This window comes from Lissotriton helveticus, chromosome 3_1 (assembly GCF_964261635.1).
Source record: "Lissotriton helveticus chromosome 3_1, aLisHel1.1, whole genome shotgun sequence".
In the NCBI taxonomy this organism is placed as follows: domain Eukaryota; kingdom Metazoa; phylum Chordata; class Amphibia; order Caudata; family Salamandridae; genus Lissotriton; species Lissotriton helveticus.
The window spans coordinates 132,131,278-132,149,103 of record NC_136061.1 but is presented as its reverse complement, the minus strand read 5'-3'; the positions used below and the strand labels follow the sequence as shown (position 1 = coordinate 132,149,103).

General features: G+C 46.1%; 1 protein-coding gene across 6 annotated transcripts in view; it reads left to right on the top strand.

Moving 5' to 3' along the window:
- The window catches only part of SUMF2 (sulfatase modifying factor 2), a 292,583-nt gene that overhangs the window by 39,514 nt on the left and 235,243 nt on the right, over positions 1–17,826 (top strand). For all 6 annotated transcript variants that reach the window (XM_078679384.1, XM_078679386.1, XM_078679388.1 and 3 more), the window contains exons 3-4: positions 2,539–2,653; positions 9,801–9,845. In XM_078679384.1, coding sequence (XP_078535510.1) covers positions 2,539–2,653; positions 9,801–9,845 — 160 coding nt within the window. The remainder of the gene's footprint in view (positions 1–2,538; positions 2,654–9,800; positions 9,846–17,826) is intronic.

Sequence of the window (17,826 nt, the reverse complement as noted above, 5' to 3'; positions counted from 1 at the left end):
GAACGATCGGAAGTGGCAAGATTGTGAACCGAAGAGAAGATTTCCCGGGATTTGTTAGCGGAGAGAGCTACCCTCTCCGTGAAATAGGAGGTTTTGGCCGCTAAAATTGTTTTTTTGTATTCGATGAGAAGTTGTTTGTATTTGGCACGCAGAGAGGGGCAGTACTTCCGTCTCCAGAGACGTTCCGACCGTCTAAGGTCGAGTTTTAGCGCTTTAAGCTCTGGAGAGAACCATTTGTGCGAATCATAGGGGCGAACCGCTTTGATCTTTCTGAGCGGGGCCACTAGGTCACACGAAGAAGATAGCCATGTGCTGATGGCATTGGCCTGAGATTCGAGGGGGAGATCAGTGAGGTCAGGAGCAGATGAAGCCAAAGAACATGAAAGAGAGTCAAAGTCAGTGTGATTCCAGTTGCGGGCTGAGATATTTTTAGGGAGGGAAGGCTTGTCGACCACACCCAGGTGAATAGAAAAGGAAATGATAAAGTGATCCGACCAAATGCAGGGAGATATAGAAGGAGGTGAAACAAGAGGACCAGATTTGATCTAGAATGTGACCGAGAACATGGGTGGGAACTGTAACACAGGATGTGAGATTCAATCATTGAAGAGTGGCGGAAAAGTCTTTAGAGGAAAGATCTTCCCTAGGATCACCCGGCCAGAAGTTAAGGTTGCCGAGCAGTAGGACTGAAGAGTTATTGACCACCAAGGTGGCCAAAAGGTCCTGAAGGGAAGCTACAAAAGAAGGCATAGATTGAGGGGGACGGTAGACAAACCTGCTTCCAGATCTCCCGAGGCTTCTCCAGTAAGTATTTGCAAATGAAGGACATAGCGGTATAAAGAAAAAAACACACACGTTTCTAGTTTGGATGCCAGCAAAGGGCATATGGTGCAGTACCTAGTACTAGCAGTTCATTCTTGAAAGAGTTAGGTCTGCTTGTCCTCTGTAAGCAGAAAGAGTGTGGGGGGGGGTTCCCCTTTCCTGATTATTGTAGAAAGGTAACAGTGCCATATATCTATTAAAGGTGAAAGTGCTTAACGGCTTTTAAAGTAACGTTCCGCTACATTAGCACGCTCTTACTAAATATTTGTGTCCTCCTTCAGACAAAGGTGTGACTTACCCAGTGGCGACTCCTCCGTTATAGCAGAGGAGCGTCGCCCTCCCCCACCACCATGGATGCCAAACTTGTAAAATATTATAACACAGGATTATTATCACTTTATTTTACTTCATTGAGCTGAGTCTAGGGGGCGGGGCCATAGTGATGACGGCATAGGAGGAGTGGTGGGCACTGCAGCTCAGTGCGCATGTAGGTTTGGCCAGCCGTCCTAGGACGGCCAAGCCGACATGCTCACTGAGATGTCTCCAACCCAAACTGCGTTGCCGGGTTGGAGACAGCAAGCACTGTCTCCCAGTCCCCGTGAATCGCAAATCCAGGGTGCTAAGGCAAATCCTGCAGCTTCTCTCATGCTTCCAGCAGCATGAGAGCAGCGACTGGATTGGCCATAGGGATGTCTGGGAGCCTCAGCCTGTGCTGCAGAGAAGCAGAAGAGAGCAATGTGACAAGTAAGTTCTTTTTTTTCCTTTCATGTGGTGTTGTAGCCGTCCGTCACTCCTCCTCCTCCCCCGCGCTGCCCCGCCTGCCACTTTTCCATGACACCAACCGCTCCTGGACTTTCCCCTCTGTTTTCAGCTATATTACCCAGGCTCATTGGTTTTCTGCATCTTCACATATATTAATGAAGCCATAGCTGCCAATTGGCTCTGTCATTTATAACATCTTATGCTATTCTTGGTTTTTTAGTCAACCGTACTTCACTTTGCATGCTCGGACATTTACGCCCATACTCCCTATACTGAAAGTACAAGTGTCAGAGTGAAACAGCCCACTTATAAGTCAGGACTAGCTGAAAGTGTCATTTATGACATTGGGCTACTTGGCAGCTACCTAGAGATGTGGCACAGAATGACCTGCTTGCTACCATAAGATGAGCCATGCTCATGCTGGCACATGGGTAATCATTTTGTGAATTGGATGTGCCCTCATCATCCAGAAAGCAGGAATTGCTCTATCTGTCCACCACATTCCTTTATAAAAGAATAAAGTTCAGAATTTTTCAATGAAAAGATAATTCTCTGACAATTATTGGGGAGAGGAGTTGGCCTAACGGCTAGGGCGCTCGACCTCGGACCTGGAGGAACTGGGTTCGAGTCTCGGTAACGACGCCAAAACCTCCTGTGATTCTGGGCAAATCACTTAATCTCCCCGTGCCTAAAATGAAAGTAACTGGAAAACGTAAAAATGTAACGTAACTGGAAAAATATGTAAAACGCTCTGATACCTGATTCGGTTCGGGTCTAGTTTGCGCTATATAAAACTCTGCAAAAAACAAACAAAAAAAATTGTGTTTAATTGGCTAATAAAATGTGGCAGTTACTCAGGATAACCGATTGCCTCAAAGTATGTGACCACTTTTGTTTTTATGTTACATTTCGTTGTTTATATGTTCAAAGTATATACCTTTCTTTGTTTATTAGGGAGTTTGTTCGGGCAAAGAAATATAAAACTGAAGCCGAGGTATTCGGATGGAGTTTCGTGTTTGAGGATTTTGTATCAGAAGAGCTGAAAAAGAAAGTAACACAGAAACTGGAGGTGAGGGCAGGTATTGTGGTATTATTGTTAATTAGCTCCAGAACCATGCTCATGTGTTTTTACTAGAGATGGGAAGGGGCCGCTCCACCCTACTCTACTATATAAGCGATCTAAATAGAGGTGACACATGGTTTGCGGTCAGAGGACAATTTAAATCACCTGGAGGGTTAATATACCTTGTCCTTAATTCTGACCAATGCCTGGGATTGGTCATTTGTTTCAAAATGACATGATCATCCTGCAGGCATCCGTGATCTAGGAGTTTGTTGCTAATGACCCACTTGTCTAACTGAAGGAGACAGCAATATAGTGTCAAAACGGATGCCCACTTTTGTGACGTCACCCTCAAGGTAGGTAGTGCATGGGCATGTTGACAGATCATGGGAGAATGACTTTCTGCTACGTCCTCTCACAAATAGCACCCCATACCTCCATCACCTAACCTATTCCACGTCTCTAGATCCGGTGGGGGGGGGGGGCCCAGAACAAACTTCCTTATTCACTGAACAATGCTTAAGCCATCTCCTCATCAGCACCCGACTGCATCCTTCAACAACCCAAACTCGCTCACTTTGGAACAGGGAACTCTGACTAATGCAGCCCTACCTCATTCGTAGCAGTCCATTTGACAATGCCCTCAGTCACCCTCTAGAAATCTACGTCACTCACAGCAGTAATTGTGAGGTGGCATCACTCACCCTACGGAATTCTACCACATTCACAACGGTGGGTGTGAGATAGTATCAGTCACTCTTCGGAACCCCTCCTCATTCACAGCTGGTGGGTGCGAGGGATGCCTGGGTCACCCCCAGGAACTCTAAATCATGAACGGTGGGGGGGATGAAAAGGACCTCTGGCTCCTACAGCAACCCTACCTCCTTCACATTGGCGGGTATGGGTTCCTTGGTCATCCAAGTTGTGGTGGCAGGAGTGAGGAGGGCTCCTGGCTCTTCCAGATTGCTCCCTCAGTCCCAGCAGTGGATGACTTGAGGCCCTTGGTCAGACATTGGAACCTTGCCTCATTAACAATTTGTATTGAAAGGTAGAACTGTTCCATGTAATGGTCATTTCAATAGAAAATGTGTTGTTTGTAATGGCAGTGCTCTACCACACCATGCATACCCCCCACTGTGCCACTCCACTTTACAACACTCTACTCCACTGTACGCCCCTCCAGTCTACACCACTCTATGCCTTTCCAAGCGACTCTACAACACACAACTCCACTCCAATCCACACCACTCCACGCTACGCCACTCCACTCTGCGACACGCCACTCTGCCCCACTCCACTCTGACCGACTCCACTCTACGACAGTCTACTCAATTCTACGACCTTCCACTCTATGCCATTCCACTTCACTCCACACTGTTCTACGATACTCGATTCCATGACCCTCTATTCAACTTCACTCTACACCACTCCACCTTACTGCACGCCACTCTACGCCACTGGACTCCACGTCACTGTACACAAGTCTACGGCACTCCGCTCTGTGCCCCTCCACTCTACAACACTCAACTCCTTCCATGATACTCTACTCCACGGTATGCTGTGACGCTCTGTGCCACTCTACTCTACGACAATCTACACCACTCTACAACACTGTACTTCACTGTATGTTACTCCCTCTACGCAACTCCACACCACTTTACTCCTCCCTATGACACTCCACTCTACGTCACTCTTCTCTACAACACTCAACGAAATTTCTATTCCACTCAACTCCTCTCCACTCCGTGCCTCTCTATGGCACTCTACTCCACTTTGCTCCACCTAGTGCCACTCTACGACACTCCTCTTTATGCCCCTCCACTCCGCAATACTCCACTCAACGCCATGCCGCTCTCCTCTACGCTACTAACTTTTAGCCATGCTGAACAGCAGCCATACTGGTGTCCAGAATGGCTAAGACACATTGGCAAAGCCAATAGTTCTTGCATAGGCGAGACCTATTGGCTTTGCCAGAGCCAGTGCCAGTGATTTTATTTGGTTCATGATGGATACTATTTCAGATGTGGCTAATCAATAATAATGCAGAACACACCGCACCTCAAAATCGTAGTAAGACCTCTGACCCCAGTCCAAGGCCCGCACTCTCCCCTGCAGCTCCGCTGTGCTCTGCCGCTGGCTTCAGAGCCCCACCCATTAGGGTTCGAGACCGCCTTGTGCCCTCCATGCTGCCACCGGTAACTGCGCTCCCTCCCTTGTGGTAATCTCCTTATTTGTATGCTGTTGTATTCGCCATCGCCCCTTGTTGTATTGCTTTTTAGGAGCCTCGTAGCTCTGCTGTACTCGTGGTTGTACTCATCATTCCCCCCACTGTTAATTGCGTCTTCACTGTAGCACTGTTGTTCCTATTCCAATATTGTTGTGTCCAGTTTGCTGCACTGTAATCTGTATTCATTGTGCCCCACTGCAATTCATATTCACTGTACTGTACTGTAAATTTGTATTCATCTTGTTGCACTGTAAGTCCTTTTGCCCCTTCTGTTGTTTTCTTTTGCACTTCCCGTTCCCTTTGCGCTGTTCCTGCCACCGCATCTGATCCGTGACCCCTCCCCCTAACCGCCCGCTTCCACCTTCAAGCTTCACATCTCTCCACCCTCCCCTACATAATGGCGGCCAATGCACGGTCGCGCCACCGGCGCGCCTAAGGAAAGCTCATCTGCACCTGTCCGCGACCCTACCGTGGCCAGCAACCCTGAATCTCTGAGACCCCGCTGCTACGACTTCGCCGTCCTCCAGGCACTCAACCCCAGAAGACACACCAACTGCCAAGGATCCACACCTAACACTACCCAGGGATTGTTCTCCTGCAGACACTGCCGGCGATCCTTCACCACCAACTGCGCCCCCACGACCGCCGAAGGCCACCGGATGCCAGCACCATGGAAACCCTGACATGCATCCTCCTCAACGTGCGCTCCCTACACATACGCCATAGCGATCTGCGACCTGATCGACCATCTCTCACCCAGCGTTGCGTTCTTCATGGAAACTTGTACAAAAGCCACATTGGGCCCGACACCACCACCGCCATACCCGACGGATACCAGATCCAGAGGAAAGACTGCCCTCACCGCCCAGGAGGAGGACTCTCCATCCCACACAAGGCCACTCTCCGACTCTCCACCTCGAGCGACCCCCCTCAACTCCAACACGGAACACCTCTATTTCCAGATCCAGACCAGCCCCATGACAACGCTATGCTGCACCCTCGCCTACAGTCTGCCTGGACCGCGCGCCAAGTCCGTTACCACCATGGCAGACCTCTTCGCACCCCATGCCATCACCTCCATGGACTACAGACTACTCGGCGACCTGAACATCCACCTCGAAAACTAAAGCGACCTCGACATCACCACCCTCCTCTCCAACCTCGGAATGAAGCAGCTTCTCACCCCCCCCCCCCCCCCCCCACAGAGCTGGACGTACCCTCGACCTCATCTTCGCAGGAGGAACAAACATCCACTTCAGCCACACCATGCAGCCCCACTGGACGGACCACCACTGCGTACACTTCACCTACACCACCACCACCACACCCAAATCCGCCCGCGTCCGCCACAGAGGAACTGGATCAAGATCACAAAAGAACTCCTCAATGCCACCCTCCTCGCCCTGCACTACGACTGGTGCCAACTCTGCAGCCAATTAACTCCACCGCTGGATCTCCAGCTGCGCTGACAAGCTCGCACCCCTCCGCCACTCCTCCAAACAACACCCCCCGTAGGCCGCCTGGTTCATCACCTAACTCAAAGAAGCCGGGCGCTCCTGCGAACAGGCGCCAGACACCACCACCCCCCCACTGCTGACAGTGAGACGACAATCACAACATGGAACCCTACCACCACCGAACAAACCACCGCTGCAATGACGAACACCCACTCAGGAGCACCCACGGATTCCCTGCCCACCACACATCTGCCACCATTAGGACGGCCCATTAACACCTCCTTCGAATCCGGCATCTTCCAGACAACTAGAAGCGGGCTGAGGTGAACCCATCCTTAAGAAACTCACGGCTGACCCGACAGACCTGAAAAACTACCGACCCATCTCCCTCCTCCCTTTCACCGCCAAAGTCACTGAGAGACTTAACGCTCAGCTGACCGCCTTTATCGAAGAGAACGCCACCCTAGACTCCTCCATCCTAGACTCCCCCCAGTCCGGATTTCACAGCAACCACAGCACCAAGACCGCCCTCCTTGCTGCCACCGACGACATCCGCATGCTACTCGACCAGGGCCACACTACGTCCCTCATCCTGCTAGACCTCTCCGCAACTTTCAACATCGTCTCGCAGCGCCGGTATCCGAGAAACTGCCCTCGCATGGATCCAATCCTTTCTCTCTGGCAGAACCCAGAGGATCAGACTCTCCACCAAACCCATTCCTCTCTAACTCCTCAGAGATCAGCTGCAGAGTACCCCAAAGGATCATCACTCAGCCCCACGCTACTCAACATCTACATGGCCCCTCTCGCCAGACAGCACGGGCACAGCATAGTATCATACACCGATGAAACCCAACTCATCCTCTCCCTCACGAAGAGCCCCGAAGACACCAGACGCTGCTTCCAGGAAGGAATGAAGGACGTCGAGCTTGGATGAAAAGCAGCTGCCTGAAGCTCAACTCGGAGAAGACTGAGGTCCTAGTCCTCGGCCCCTCCACCTCCGCCTGGGACAACTCCTGGTGGCCCTCCGCCCTCAGGAGTCCACCCACCCCCACAGACCATGCACCGAACCTCTGTATCATCCTCAACTCCTCCCTCACCGTGACCCGTCAGATCAACTCCGTCGCCTCCACCAGCTTCAACTGTCTTTGCATCCTCCGCAAGACCTTCAAATGGATCCTCCCGTAATGCAGGAATACTGTCACCAACGCATTCATAACCATCAGACTAGACTACGGAAATGCCCTCTACACCACAATCAACAGCACTCTCCTACGCAAGCTCCAAGCCATCCAGAACGTCACAGCCAGACTCATCCTTGGGACACCACGGCACAAACACATGGCACAACAGCTGCAAGACCCCCACTGGCTCCCCGTCGAGAAGAGAGTAACCTTCAAGCTGCTCACTCATGCCTCCAAATCCCTCGACATCAGATCCAAATACCTCAAGGAAAGAGTCTCCTTCCATGTACCCAGAAGAAACCTCCGCTCTGCCGACCTTGCCCTGGCAGAGACCCCCCCATCCGCAGAAGCAGAGCAGGCGGAAGAGCCTTTTCCTATGTAGCAGCCAAGGCGTGGAACAAGCTCCCTGTCGACATCAGACGCTCCCCCACCCTGCACACCTTCTGGAAGAACCTCCAGACCTGGCTTTTCGACTGACCGAGCTGGAGCTGAGTTGCACTCCCCTAGCGCCTTGAGACCCTCACGAGTGAGTAGCGCGCTTTATAAACCCCTGATTGATTGATGGATGGATTGATTGAAAATCGCATTATGTAGTGACCATTCCTCTAAGTATTCATGTTGCTTATTCTGCCGCTGGCATGGCTGTAGCACTGCTGGCATCCGGCGACTTTCCTTATGGTGATGAGAATGAGACTTCCACTGCAGTCTGGATTCTGATTCTAGCCCTGTTCTTCTTACAGAGCTGTATCTGTTTCAGTGACAATGGGTGCACAATGTTGCTGATTAAGGGCAGTGGTGCTAGGGCTTTAATTCTTGTTTACTCATCTTGTAAGTCAGTAAATATACCCTTGCCTGGCGGATGGAGATGTGGGCGTGGTGTTTTCATCTGCAGCTTTGCACAGCACAGGAGAGACTGCAGGAACAGTTTCATTCTTTAACACAGTTCCTGCCAGTCCGAGTCTGCAGCTGTCCTCAAGCAGGGCTACCATCATAGAAATGTGTGGTGTAGTCGGATATACATGAGTCCAAATGACGATGACTTTCCTACCAACGGAGACTGACAAATCTATATTGTGTTAAGGCAATGGAAGCTCATTGTTTTCTGTGCCACGTAAAGCAAAATAACGCAAAATGTCACTCTCTGCGATTGAGACAGCTTTGACCCCCGGCCCACTCTAACCCAACATATGCTTTGAGGTCCTAGAGTGGCGACCCGACTTGGGGCCCGTGACCCCTACAGCGCCCATACATAATAACATCTCCTGCATTTTCTCTAAAGCTTGACTTGCTTACCAGGCCCACTGACCATAGTGAGCCAAGGAACCCTGATTACTTTGTGGGCTGGACTGTGAGACAAAGTCTGCCAGACCAGTTTTCCATTTCCTCATAGTGAGTGTTAATCCCCTTTTTTTGCTTTAGGATGTAAAATCCTTTGATGAAGTTTCATTTTCAGATTTTATGTTAGAGATTTTGTGTACGTTTTAATTATCAACAAGTACACAATGTATTCCAGACGTACTTTGTTTGCCAGGTATCATTACTAACAATAGAAACAGACGGCACTGTGTATGTTTTTTTTTTTTTAATTCACTTTTAAGTTGACCCCCACACAACCATTGGCTATTATGATCGGGCACATTTGGAATGTCACGGAAATATTTTATGCATCTGTTTTAAACACGGACTGCTGTATGTTAATAGTGAAGTCATCTCTGGCCAGTATGTGTTTAATAACTTATAGCTGGTTTAGATGAGACAGTAATTGTCAGTATCAGTCTCGCAGGGAGTTACTTAATCTGTATCAGCAGTTTTAAAATATGCATACATTTGGGCAACATTGTAAAAACGGTATGTGATTGAATGTTAATATGTTGTAGACTGAAAAATATTTCTACATTAAAAATAAAATAATACCAGAATCGCCTGAATGTACCTACTCGTCCAATAGTGGATCTGGCCAAATGATCTGATTGTAGCTGATACACAGAGCCTTCTTACCTGGCTTTTATCTTTTTCCTTCGAAGGCCTCGAAGGGGATGGGACATCTCACTACTATGAGTAGTGCAGTTTGCTACTTTCAACCACTGTCTGGTATTCAGAATGAGCTGCTGTATGTGAAATGCTGATAATAAGTTTGCGGCTGTTAGTCGAACAGAAAGCAAAGAGAAGAGTACTGATATGTATTTAGTATTAATAATTGTATACCAATGTTTTATTTAAAATGGCTTTATTAATGGCAATTTATGATCTTTTGTTACATCCTAATCTTCTGTTTTTCATTGTAGTCTGCTCCGTGGTGGCTTCCCATTGAGAAAGCATTTTGGCGTCAGGTGAGCCCTGCAATGGATTGAAGAGGTTTGCATGTCTTATTTACGAACACTGCAGGAAGTACATCCCAGTACAATGCTGAATGGATGTCATGTGAACCATACTTGTGGACAGCGAATACTCGAAGCGTAAAGAGTCTAGACACATTCGTACTGATGCTACACTTGGCATGATGTTGGTTTTTGCCAGTGGGTTCTAACTTTATACCGGAGAGTCCTGTTTCGATCATTTCTCCAAGTGAAGTGACAACTATCTTGCTATCTTTTTCACATAGCTTTCTTGTATCCAATAATCAAAGTTGTTGTTTATTTTGAATCAATCAAAAGCCGGTTATGGCCAAAACAAAACTTGAAAAGGAATTTTAAAAGCTAACAATCCTTCTCAAAGCCAATAGGTAGGGGTATTTTATATGTATTGCATATATCCAATTCAGAGTGTCACACTCACCGATGCCCACACTGCCCTTTCTCTTACATATACACAGACTGATAGTACCGGGGTTGTTGGTGTTAGTGGTGAGGGTGGTGGCTGCATTGCTGGTCATGTGATACTTGTGGTAGTGGTGTTTGTGGCAGTGACAGAGTTGGTTGTTATGGTCCTAGTGGCAATGGTGGTATAATCTCTAGTGCCGATGAAGATCTCAAAATGTTATTAGTTGATAATATAACTTTCTGATAAACATTAAATTTCTGACCGGCACTCAGTATTAAAATAAATGACCAACCATGACCAGCACTGGTGAGGCAGAGGAGAAGCCGAGGCCCCTGTAAACCAGGGTAACAAGGTGATCAGAGTCCTGAATCACTGAACAGCAGTCAAGCACCCCCCAAGGAGAGACGGGATCGCTGTGAGCAGAAGGCAACCAGCACTCATGAGGCAGCGCAAAAGTTCACCGGTTGACACAAACTGTTTTGCCCGTCTCTGGGTTCCATTTTGGATGTGTAAGCAAGTAAACGGTAAGAAGGATTAATACCATCACTCTCACTATCTAACAAATAATAAATAAATATCCACATTTGTAAAGCGCACAATCACCCGTTAGGGTCTCTAGGCGCTGGGGGCCGTCGGGAAGATTAAGCACAAGCCAAATATCAAATTGCTGTCATGTGGGCGATTGACATTACCTTTAAATGAATAGTCAAAGAGGGCCACATTTATGAGTGTAAATTACTACTGCCAAAAAGAAACAGTAGAAAGTAATTTTTTTAATGTGTAGTAATGAAAATAAAATTTGAGGGAACTTATTTTTTAATTCAAACTCAAGAATTTTTTTTATTTGATATATTTAAATTCATTAAAGATTTCATTGAAACTCAAGATTATTGTGCTGTAACATTTTTGTCTTTTGTTCTACATGTAAAATAAATATATAACAATTTACAATAATATTTACTATAAACATGTTTTTGCTAATTTATCTTAAAGTTTACCAAACTTTTTTTTTTGATTTTCCCCTATACTTTGCCTTAGTACGATCTCCACCCTGAGTGTGGAGTCTCCCAATGCTAAAGCAAAGGGAAAAGTACAAACGTTTATTTAACTGTAAACAAAAGTTTAAAATAGTTTTTGTTAAATATTAATATAAATTACATTTTAATATTTATTTGAAATTTAGAACCAAATTAAAAATGTTTCAGCAGTTTAAATTAAAATTTAAATTCATTCATACATTAAAACATTTTCACTAAGCATTAATAATTATTAAAAGGGAATAGTTAATTTAATTATATTTTAATAAACATTTGTTATATTAATTTCTCAGAAAATGTAATATTTTCATTTATTTTTGCATTTTCTTAACTTCAAATTATATCAATGTGTTTAAAATATTGACATTTAATTTAACATTATTTCATATAAGGTTTTATTTTAAATCCCTATCTAAAATATTTTCTGTTGGTTGATGTTGTATTACCAGTGGTTGACCATGTGTGGTGCAGGACTTTATCTCTGAGCTGGAGTTATTTACAACTGTTTTCGGTCCCTTTTTGGCTGCAATAACTTTAGAAATGTAGTTTGTGCATAACAATGGGCTTACTCTTTTGTGGGTGGTGAATATCCCTCTCTAAAACCCTTCTTAATCTTCTCTAAACCCCTCACATTTAATGGTAAGCATGTCCCTTTTTCAAACCACTCCCCCTGGTCCCTCCAACATGTATTACTAAGTAGTAAAATTACATGTACGACTATCTCCTCATAGAAAAAATAAGCTAGGAGAGATGGAGGTGAGATTTACATCCGTAGGTTTCTTGATACCATTTTGCAGTAGTACTTTAGTAGTACTGTTGTAGTACTACCAGTGGCGGCTGGTGAGATTTGAAAGTGGTGCGCCGCGCTGCACAGCATGCATGGATTCTGTGCTCATGCACACGCCATACTATCAGACAAAATGCACAACATACGCCACGGTGTTCACCAGTTTTGCGGTGTCGTTTGGGCATCCCTCGGCACTGAGGCATGCGGTAAACACAAAATGGACTCTGTAACCGCCACTCTACACTGAGCTACAGGTCTCGCATGACAGACGTCCTAGACTCTTGCTCACACATCGTTGTCCCCGCCTCTTCACTACTGTAACACACGGGTCACCATTTGACCACCCCCTCACCTTCAACAGCCTCTTCCCTTCTACCCATTCCCGCTCCATCTACCCCCTTACTCCAGCTCTTCGCCTTCCTCGTTTATATGCGTTCACCTTTTGCACCAGTCCAACCCTCGTCTGTGACAGAAACACATATTAACCCTCTAGCCTGCTTTTCCACCACAGAGTGCCTCGTATACCACTTCTATGAAAATTCTGTCGCTAAGTTTCATACATCATTCTCTTTACCTGGTCCCCGCAGTTCCCCTATCAATGTGCCCAAAACTCACTTTGCTGACAACGGCAACTCTGTCCTGCATCTTTCCTACCTGTGTCCCTTGTGCTGCTTTCTTCCCTCACACCATTCTCTGGCCTCCTGCCTGTCACTATGTCCCTTGCTTCGTTTCTATCAACTTCCTCCCACCACTCCACTGTTTCTTCCGTTACCCCAAGCTCTGCTCTCCTGTCAGCCCCATTTCCTGCGACCCCCGCGCATCTCCTCTGCCTCCTACCTGTCACGGGCTGCCCTCACTGTCGCGGCCGGTGGAACATGGCAGTCGCGGGTAGGAGTCGGAGGGGGAGGTTATGATAAAAAATGTGAAAAAACCTTACTTCAAGTTACAGGGTCATGAGTCCAGCGCCGCATCAGCTCCTGGCAGTCGCGGGATCCCAACAGGAAGCAGCCACAGGCAGCCTCTCTCCCCTCCCCTAAGCCAATCACAATGCTGCAATGGCAGTGTTCTGATTTGTAAGGCGCAACAGAGCGCGCCCCAGCCGGGCCATTTTCTCTATGTAGGCTGCGTGAAGCAGCTTACATTGAGAAAAAGAGGGAGTATGCATGACTGTGTTGTTCGGCCCTGGGGCTGACCAAACAGTCAGTACCCACAACAGTGGGCAAATCCACTCCCCCCCTGCCCTCGAGCAGGACCACCCGCCCCCAACCAGGCACTCTATTCACTTCTGCTTTCACGCAGTGCGAGAAGCGGAAATATAAAATGGTAGTTTTACAATTTTATGTTTCTGCTTCTCGCACTGCGAGAAAGCAGTGGGGCGTCGCCCTCACACCCCCGAGGAGGAGCCGCCACTGAGTACTACTAAACACACTACAAAATGCAGTTTGGGATTAGGGCCCTTGGTGTAGCACTGTAAAATTCTTCTATTTAGGCAGTGGATGATTAAGTGAGTGTGTGCCACATGTGGGTGATTGTTTTTTGATTGTGGTTCTGCATTTTTCAGTAGCTTTCCTATGTATTCCATTGTATCCGGTTGGCTCATAGTGGTCTGGAGGGGATTACCTCCATCTTCTCTGTGCAGACTCTGATCGTCCAAGTGGGACAGCTCTCTGCACTTTTGGTAGATCTCTGTGTGAATCTACAGAAATTGATGCTGTTCCAAGACGTTTCGAATAATTGGAGAATCCTTTGCTGCGCATGGGAATACATGGTGATGACATGCATTTGTATCATCTGTTGTGAACTGAGTGAGTGCGCTGTGCCATAAAGGACTGAATGCCACAGTATTTTACAACACTCCAGGCTGGACTAATTCTTTTCACCTATGCTAACGACTCTCAAATTATTTTCTCCCTCTCTAATCCTAACCCCTTGGCACCCTCCTGTCTCAGCAAAAACACAAAGACCTAGACTATGGAAGCACATGTGAAAATTCACCCTTCTTTAAAATATTTCGTTCGTTGCTATTCTTTAGCAAACATAACTCCCCTTGTTACATCATTAATTGGGGTAGCCAAAATATCTGGGGTTAGTGCTTAATTCAAAAAATTGCCTGATTCTCATACAGCAGTAAAATACAGTTGCGAGACCAATCATACCACACTTAATCTCGTGACAAAACAAATATAGTGATAAACCGAAAAAAAGTGGGTGAAAGCGAGATGGCACCTCACGGGCGCACCACCAAGCGGGGACCTGACTGGTACTCGTCAGGACTGCCCTGTTGTCATCATCGGTACCATCAAGCTTAGAACAGAAAATAGTGTCCAAATGCACAAAAGATTTGTGCAGAAAAAAATGCAGTGAGCATAGAAAAGAATAACCAGTACAGTGTCAATCAACACATTAAAACACTCATAACACAACACAGACACAATACTTTTATTCAATTTCTTGTGTTGTGTATGGAAAAAATAAAAGGAAAAAAGTAGAGATGGTTATCACCTATTTAACCACTCATACTTTTACTTGCCGACATGTTTCATTGCCTGGTAACTTGTAGGCAATTTCATCAGGGCGTCATGTATATTAAAGCCACTGCAGGTGGACCCACATGTCTTCGCAACTGTAAGTACATAAAATCCGCACCATTGTGGTTAACATAAAGCATCTAGTCCGTGTCTTACTCTAACACACAGTTGACTCTCTGATAATTACCCTCAACAGGCCATAGGTGCTCCTACCAGCCAGACGGGACGAGGTTGTATTTTAAAAGACAAGACAAATCGCAAAAAGTCGATTGTTCACTTCTCCCTTTCCGAATGCTATGGAGGTGGGAGAGACAAAACACCGTACTTAGTTCGCATTTGAGCAAATATGTATCTTTAAAACCATTGCTCACCTTTAACTACGTTATACACAGTGTGTTAATAAAAGCGGAGTGACAATATACACTGACCATCTGCATTACCTGCACCCAGTTACCAAGTCTACACCGAGTCACACGAGGTAAAAAATAAGCAAATATGTGCATCAATGCACATTGCTCAAGTTTACCTAGAACGCCCTACACGTTACAAACATCGTGTTAATTAAAAACGGATCCCCTGTGATCCCTGCACCAAGTTGCAGAGTGCATGAAGATCGATTTCTAGCGCGGACACTGCGTGTCTCAAAGCCATAACCTGAGCCTTCTACACATATGCGCTGAACAACGCCTCCTGCAACCCGCCGTTTAAGCCTCCCATTTCCTTACCGAGCAGTGAAGAAGCGGCTGCTGTATCTCAGCCCGTGCCATGTTATCATTCGTGTTCGGAAAGTACTTGTAATGCTGCCCGTGGTCTCGCGGGAAACCGCGTCGGCCATTTTGGATTGGGCATGTTCATATTCAAAGGAACGAGAGGTGCTAGTCAAGATGGACCTCACGCGAGATTTCGGCGCGTGATCTCGATCTCGCTTTTTACAACCCATTTAAAACTTTATGCACCTTTCTGCAAACAATCACGTCTTGTATGCAGTTTACAAGTGGCCACATTGCACATTGCTTCAATATATTAAACTAGGAACCATCAACACTGATTAAATCCAAATGACCTTGTAGACCAGCCAAAAGTGTTCAAATTAGATGGGAAAAATTGCAGTTATTTTATCACCAACCTAATTTTTATTTTTGTGAATCAAAAGAACGTGCTTTCATATCTTGGACAGAATACACATTAAGCCCATATTAAGAACACATTAAGGGGGGCTCCAGTTTGTATATATAAGTGCACCCGGGACATGTCTTACAGCAATAAGAGTGTAAAAGTACCCTCATACAGATGCCAAAGCGGAACTCAGTGTATCTTATTCCACTCCAATAAATCGTTGAGCCCCATCTTATCTGATTTCTCCTGGAAAATCCACTTAGCTTCCTTTCTGGCTAACAGACGTTCCACTGTGTATGTGTCTCCTGTCACCTTCTCGAGAACTACCCACTTGAATGCATGTTTGTTCGTGTGGCAGTGTTGTACAAGTTTCGTTGTCAGCTTTCCAGATTTTATGGTGCTTAGGTGTTCTTGAATGCGTGTTTTTATTTTCCGTGTCGTAAGGCCTATATACTGGAGGCCGCATTCGCAACTTAGTTTGTACACCACACTTGTGGTGTTGCAATTACTAAATTGCCTTAGCTCCCATTCTCTGCCTGACTGTAGGGTGACCTGAGTTGTTTTTTCAGTAAGGTGACATACAGAGCAAGTGCCTGAGATTCACCTGGTCTTACAGCAGGGATTCCGCTGTGTATCTAGATCTGGACATTACAGTCAAAGATAAAACCCTGACCACGAGCGTGCACCAAAAACCCACAGATAAGAATTCATTATTGTCTTATCAATCTTACCACCCGCGGGCGCTCAGGGACAATCTCCCGGTAGGCCAGTTCCTCCGGTACAGGAGGAATTGCTCTAGCACCGAGAACTTTGTGGAACAATCACAGGTGTTGGGAGAGAAACTTTTACAAAGAGAATACCCTGCAAGAACTATCAAAACTGCGAAGAAAAGAGCCCTTAATACACCACGCAGTGCTTTGTTAGAAGTAAATAAAAAAGAGAAAAAGGACTGCTTACCGGTAGTTATGACTTTTAACCCTCTAGCCTCCAAAATCCGGCAGTCAATACGAAAACATTGGGCAATCCTCTCTAATAAAGACTTCAAAATGCCTCAACCCACTTTTGCTTTTAAACGCACCAGCAACCTAAAAGATAAATTGGTTCACACTCGTGTACAAACAACAAGAGCAAACAGCAAAACACATCTTACAGGACATCATCCCTGTGGCACTTGCTCTGTATGTCACCTTACTGAAAAAACATTAATTAATTAACACGATGTTTGTAACGTGTAGGGCGTTCTAGGTAAACTTGAGCAATGTGCATTGATGCACATATTTGCTTATTTTTTACCTCGTGTGACTCGGTGTAGACTTGGTAACTGGGTGCAGGTAATGCAGATGGTCAGTGTATATTGTCACTCCGCTTTTATTAACACACTGTGTATAACGTAGTTAAAGGTGAGCAATGGTTTTAAAGATACATATTTGCTCAAATGCGAACTAAGTACGGTGTTTTGTCTCTCCCACCTCCATAGCATTCGGAAAGGGAGAAGTGAACAATCGACTTTTTGCGATTTGTCTTGTCTTTTAAAATACAACCTCGTCCCGTCTGGCTGGTAGGAGCACCTATGGCCTGTTGAGGGTAATTATCAGAGAGTCAACTGTGTGTTAGAGTAAGACACGGACTAGATGCTTTATGTTAACCACAATGGTGCGGATTTTATGTACTTACAGTTGCGAAGACATGTGGGTCCACCTGCAGTGGCTTTAATATACATGACGCCCTGATGAAATTGCCTACAAGTTACCAGGCAATGAAACATGTCGGCAAGTAAAAGTATGAGTGGTTAAATAGGTGATAACCATCTCTACTTTTTTCCTTTTATTTTTTCCATACACAACACAAGAAATTGAATAAAAGTATTGTGTCTGTGTTGTGTTATGAGTGTTTTAATGTGTTGATTGACACTGTACTGGTTATTCTTGTCTATGCTCACTGCACTTTTTTCTGCACAAATCTTTTGTGCATTTGGACACTATTTTCTGTTCTAAGCTTGATGGTACCGATGATGACAACAGGGCAGTCCTGACGAGTACCAGTCAGGTCCCCGCTTGGTGGTGCGCCCGTGAGGTGCCATCTC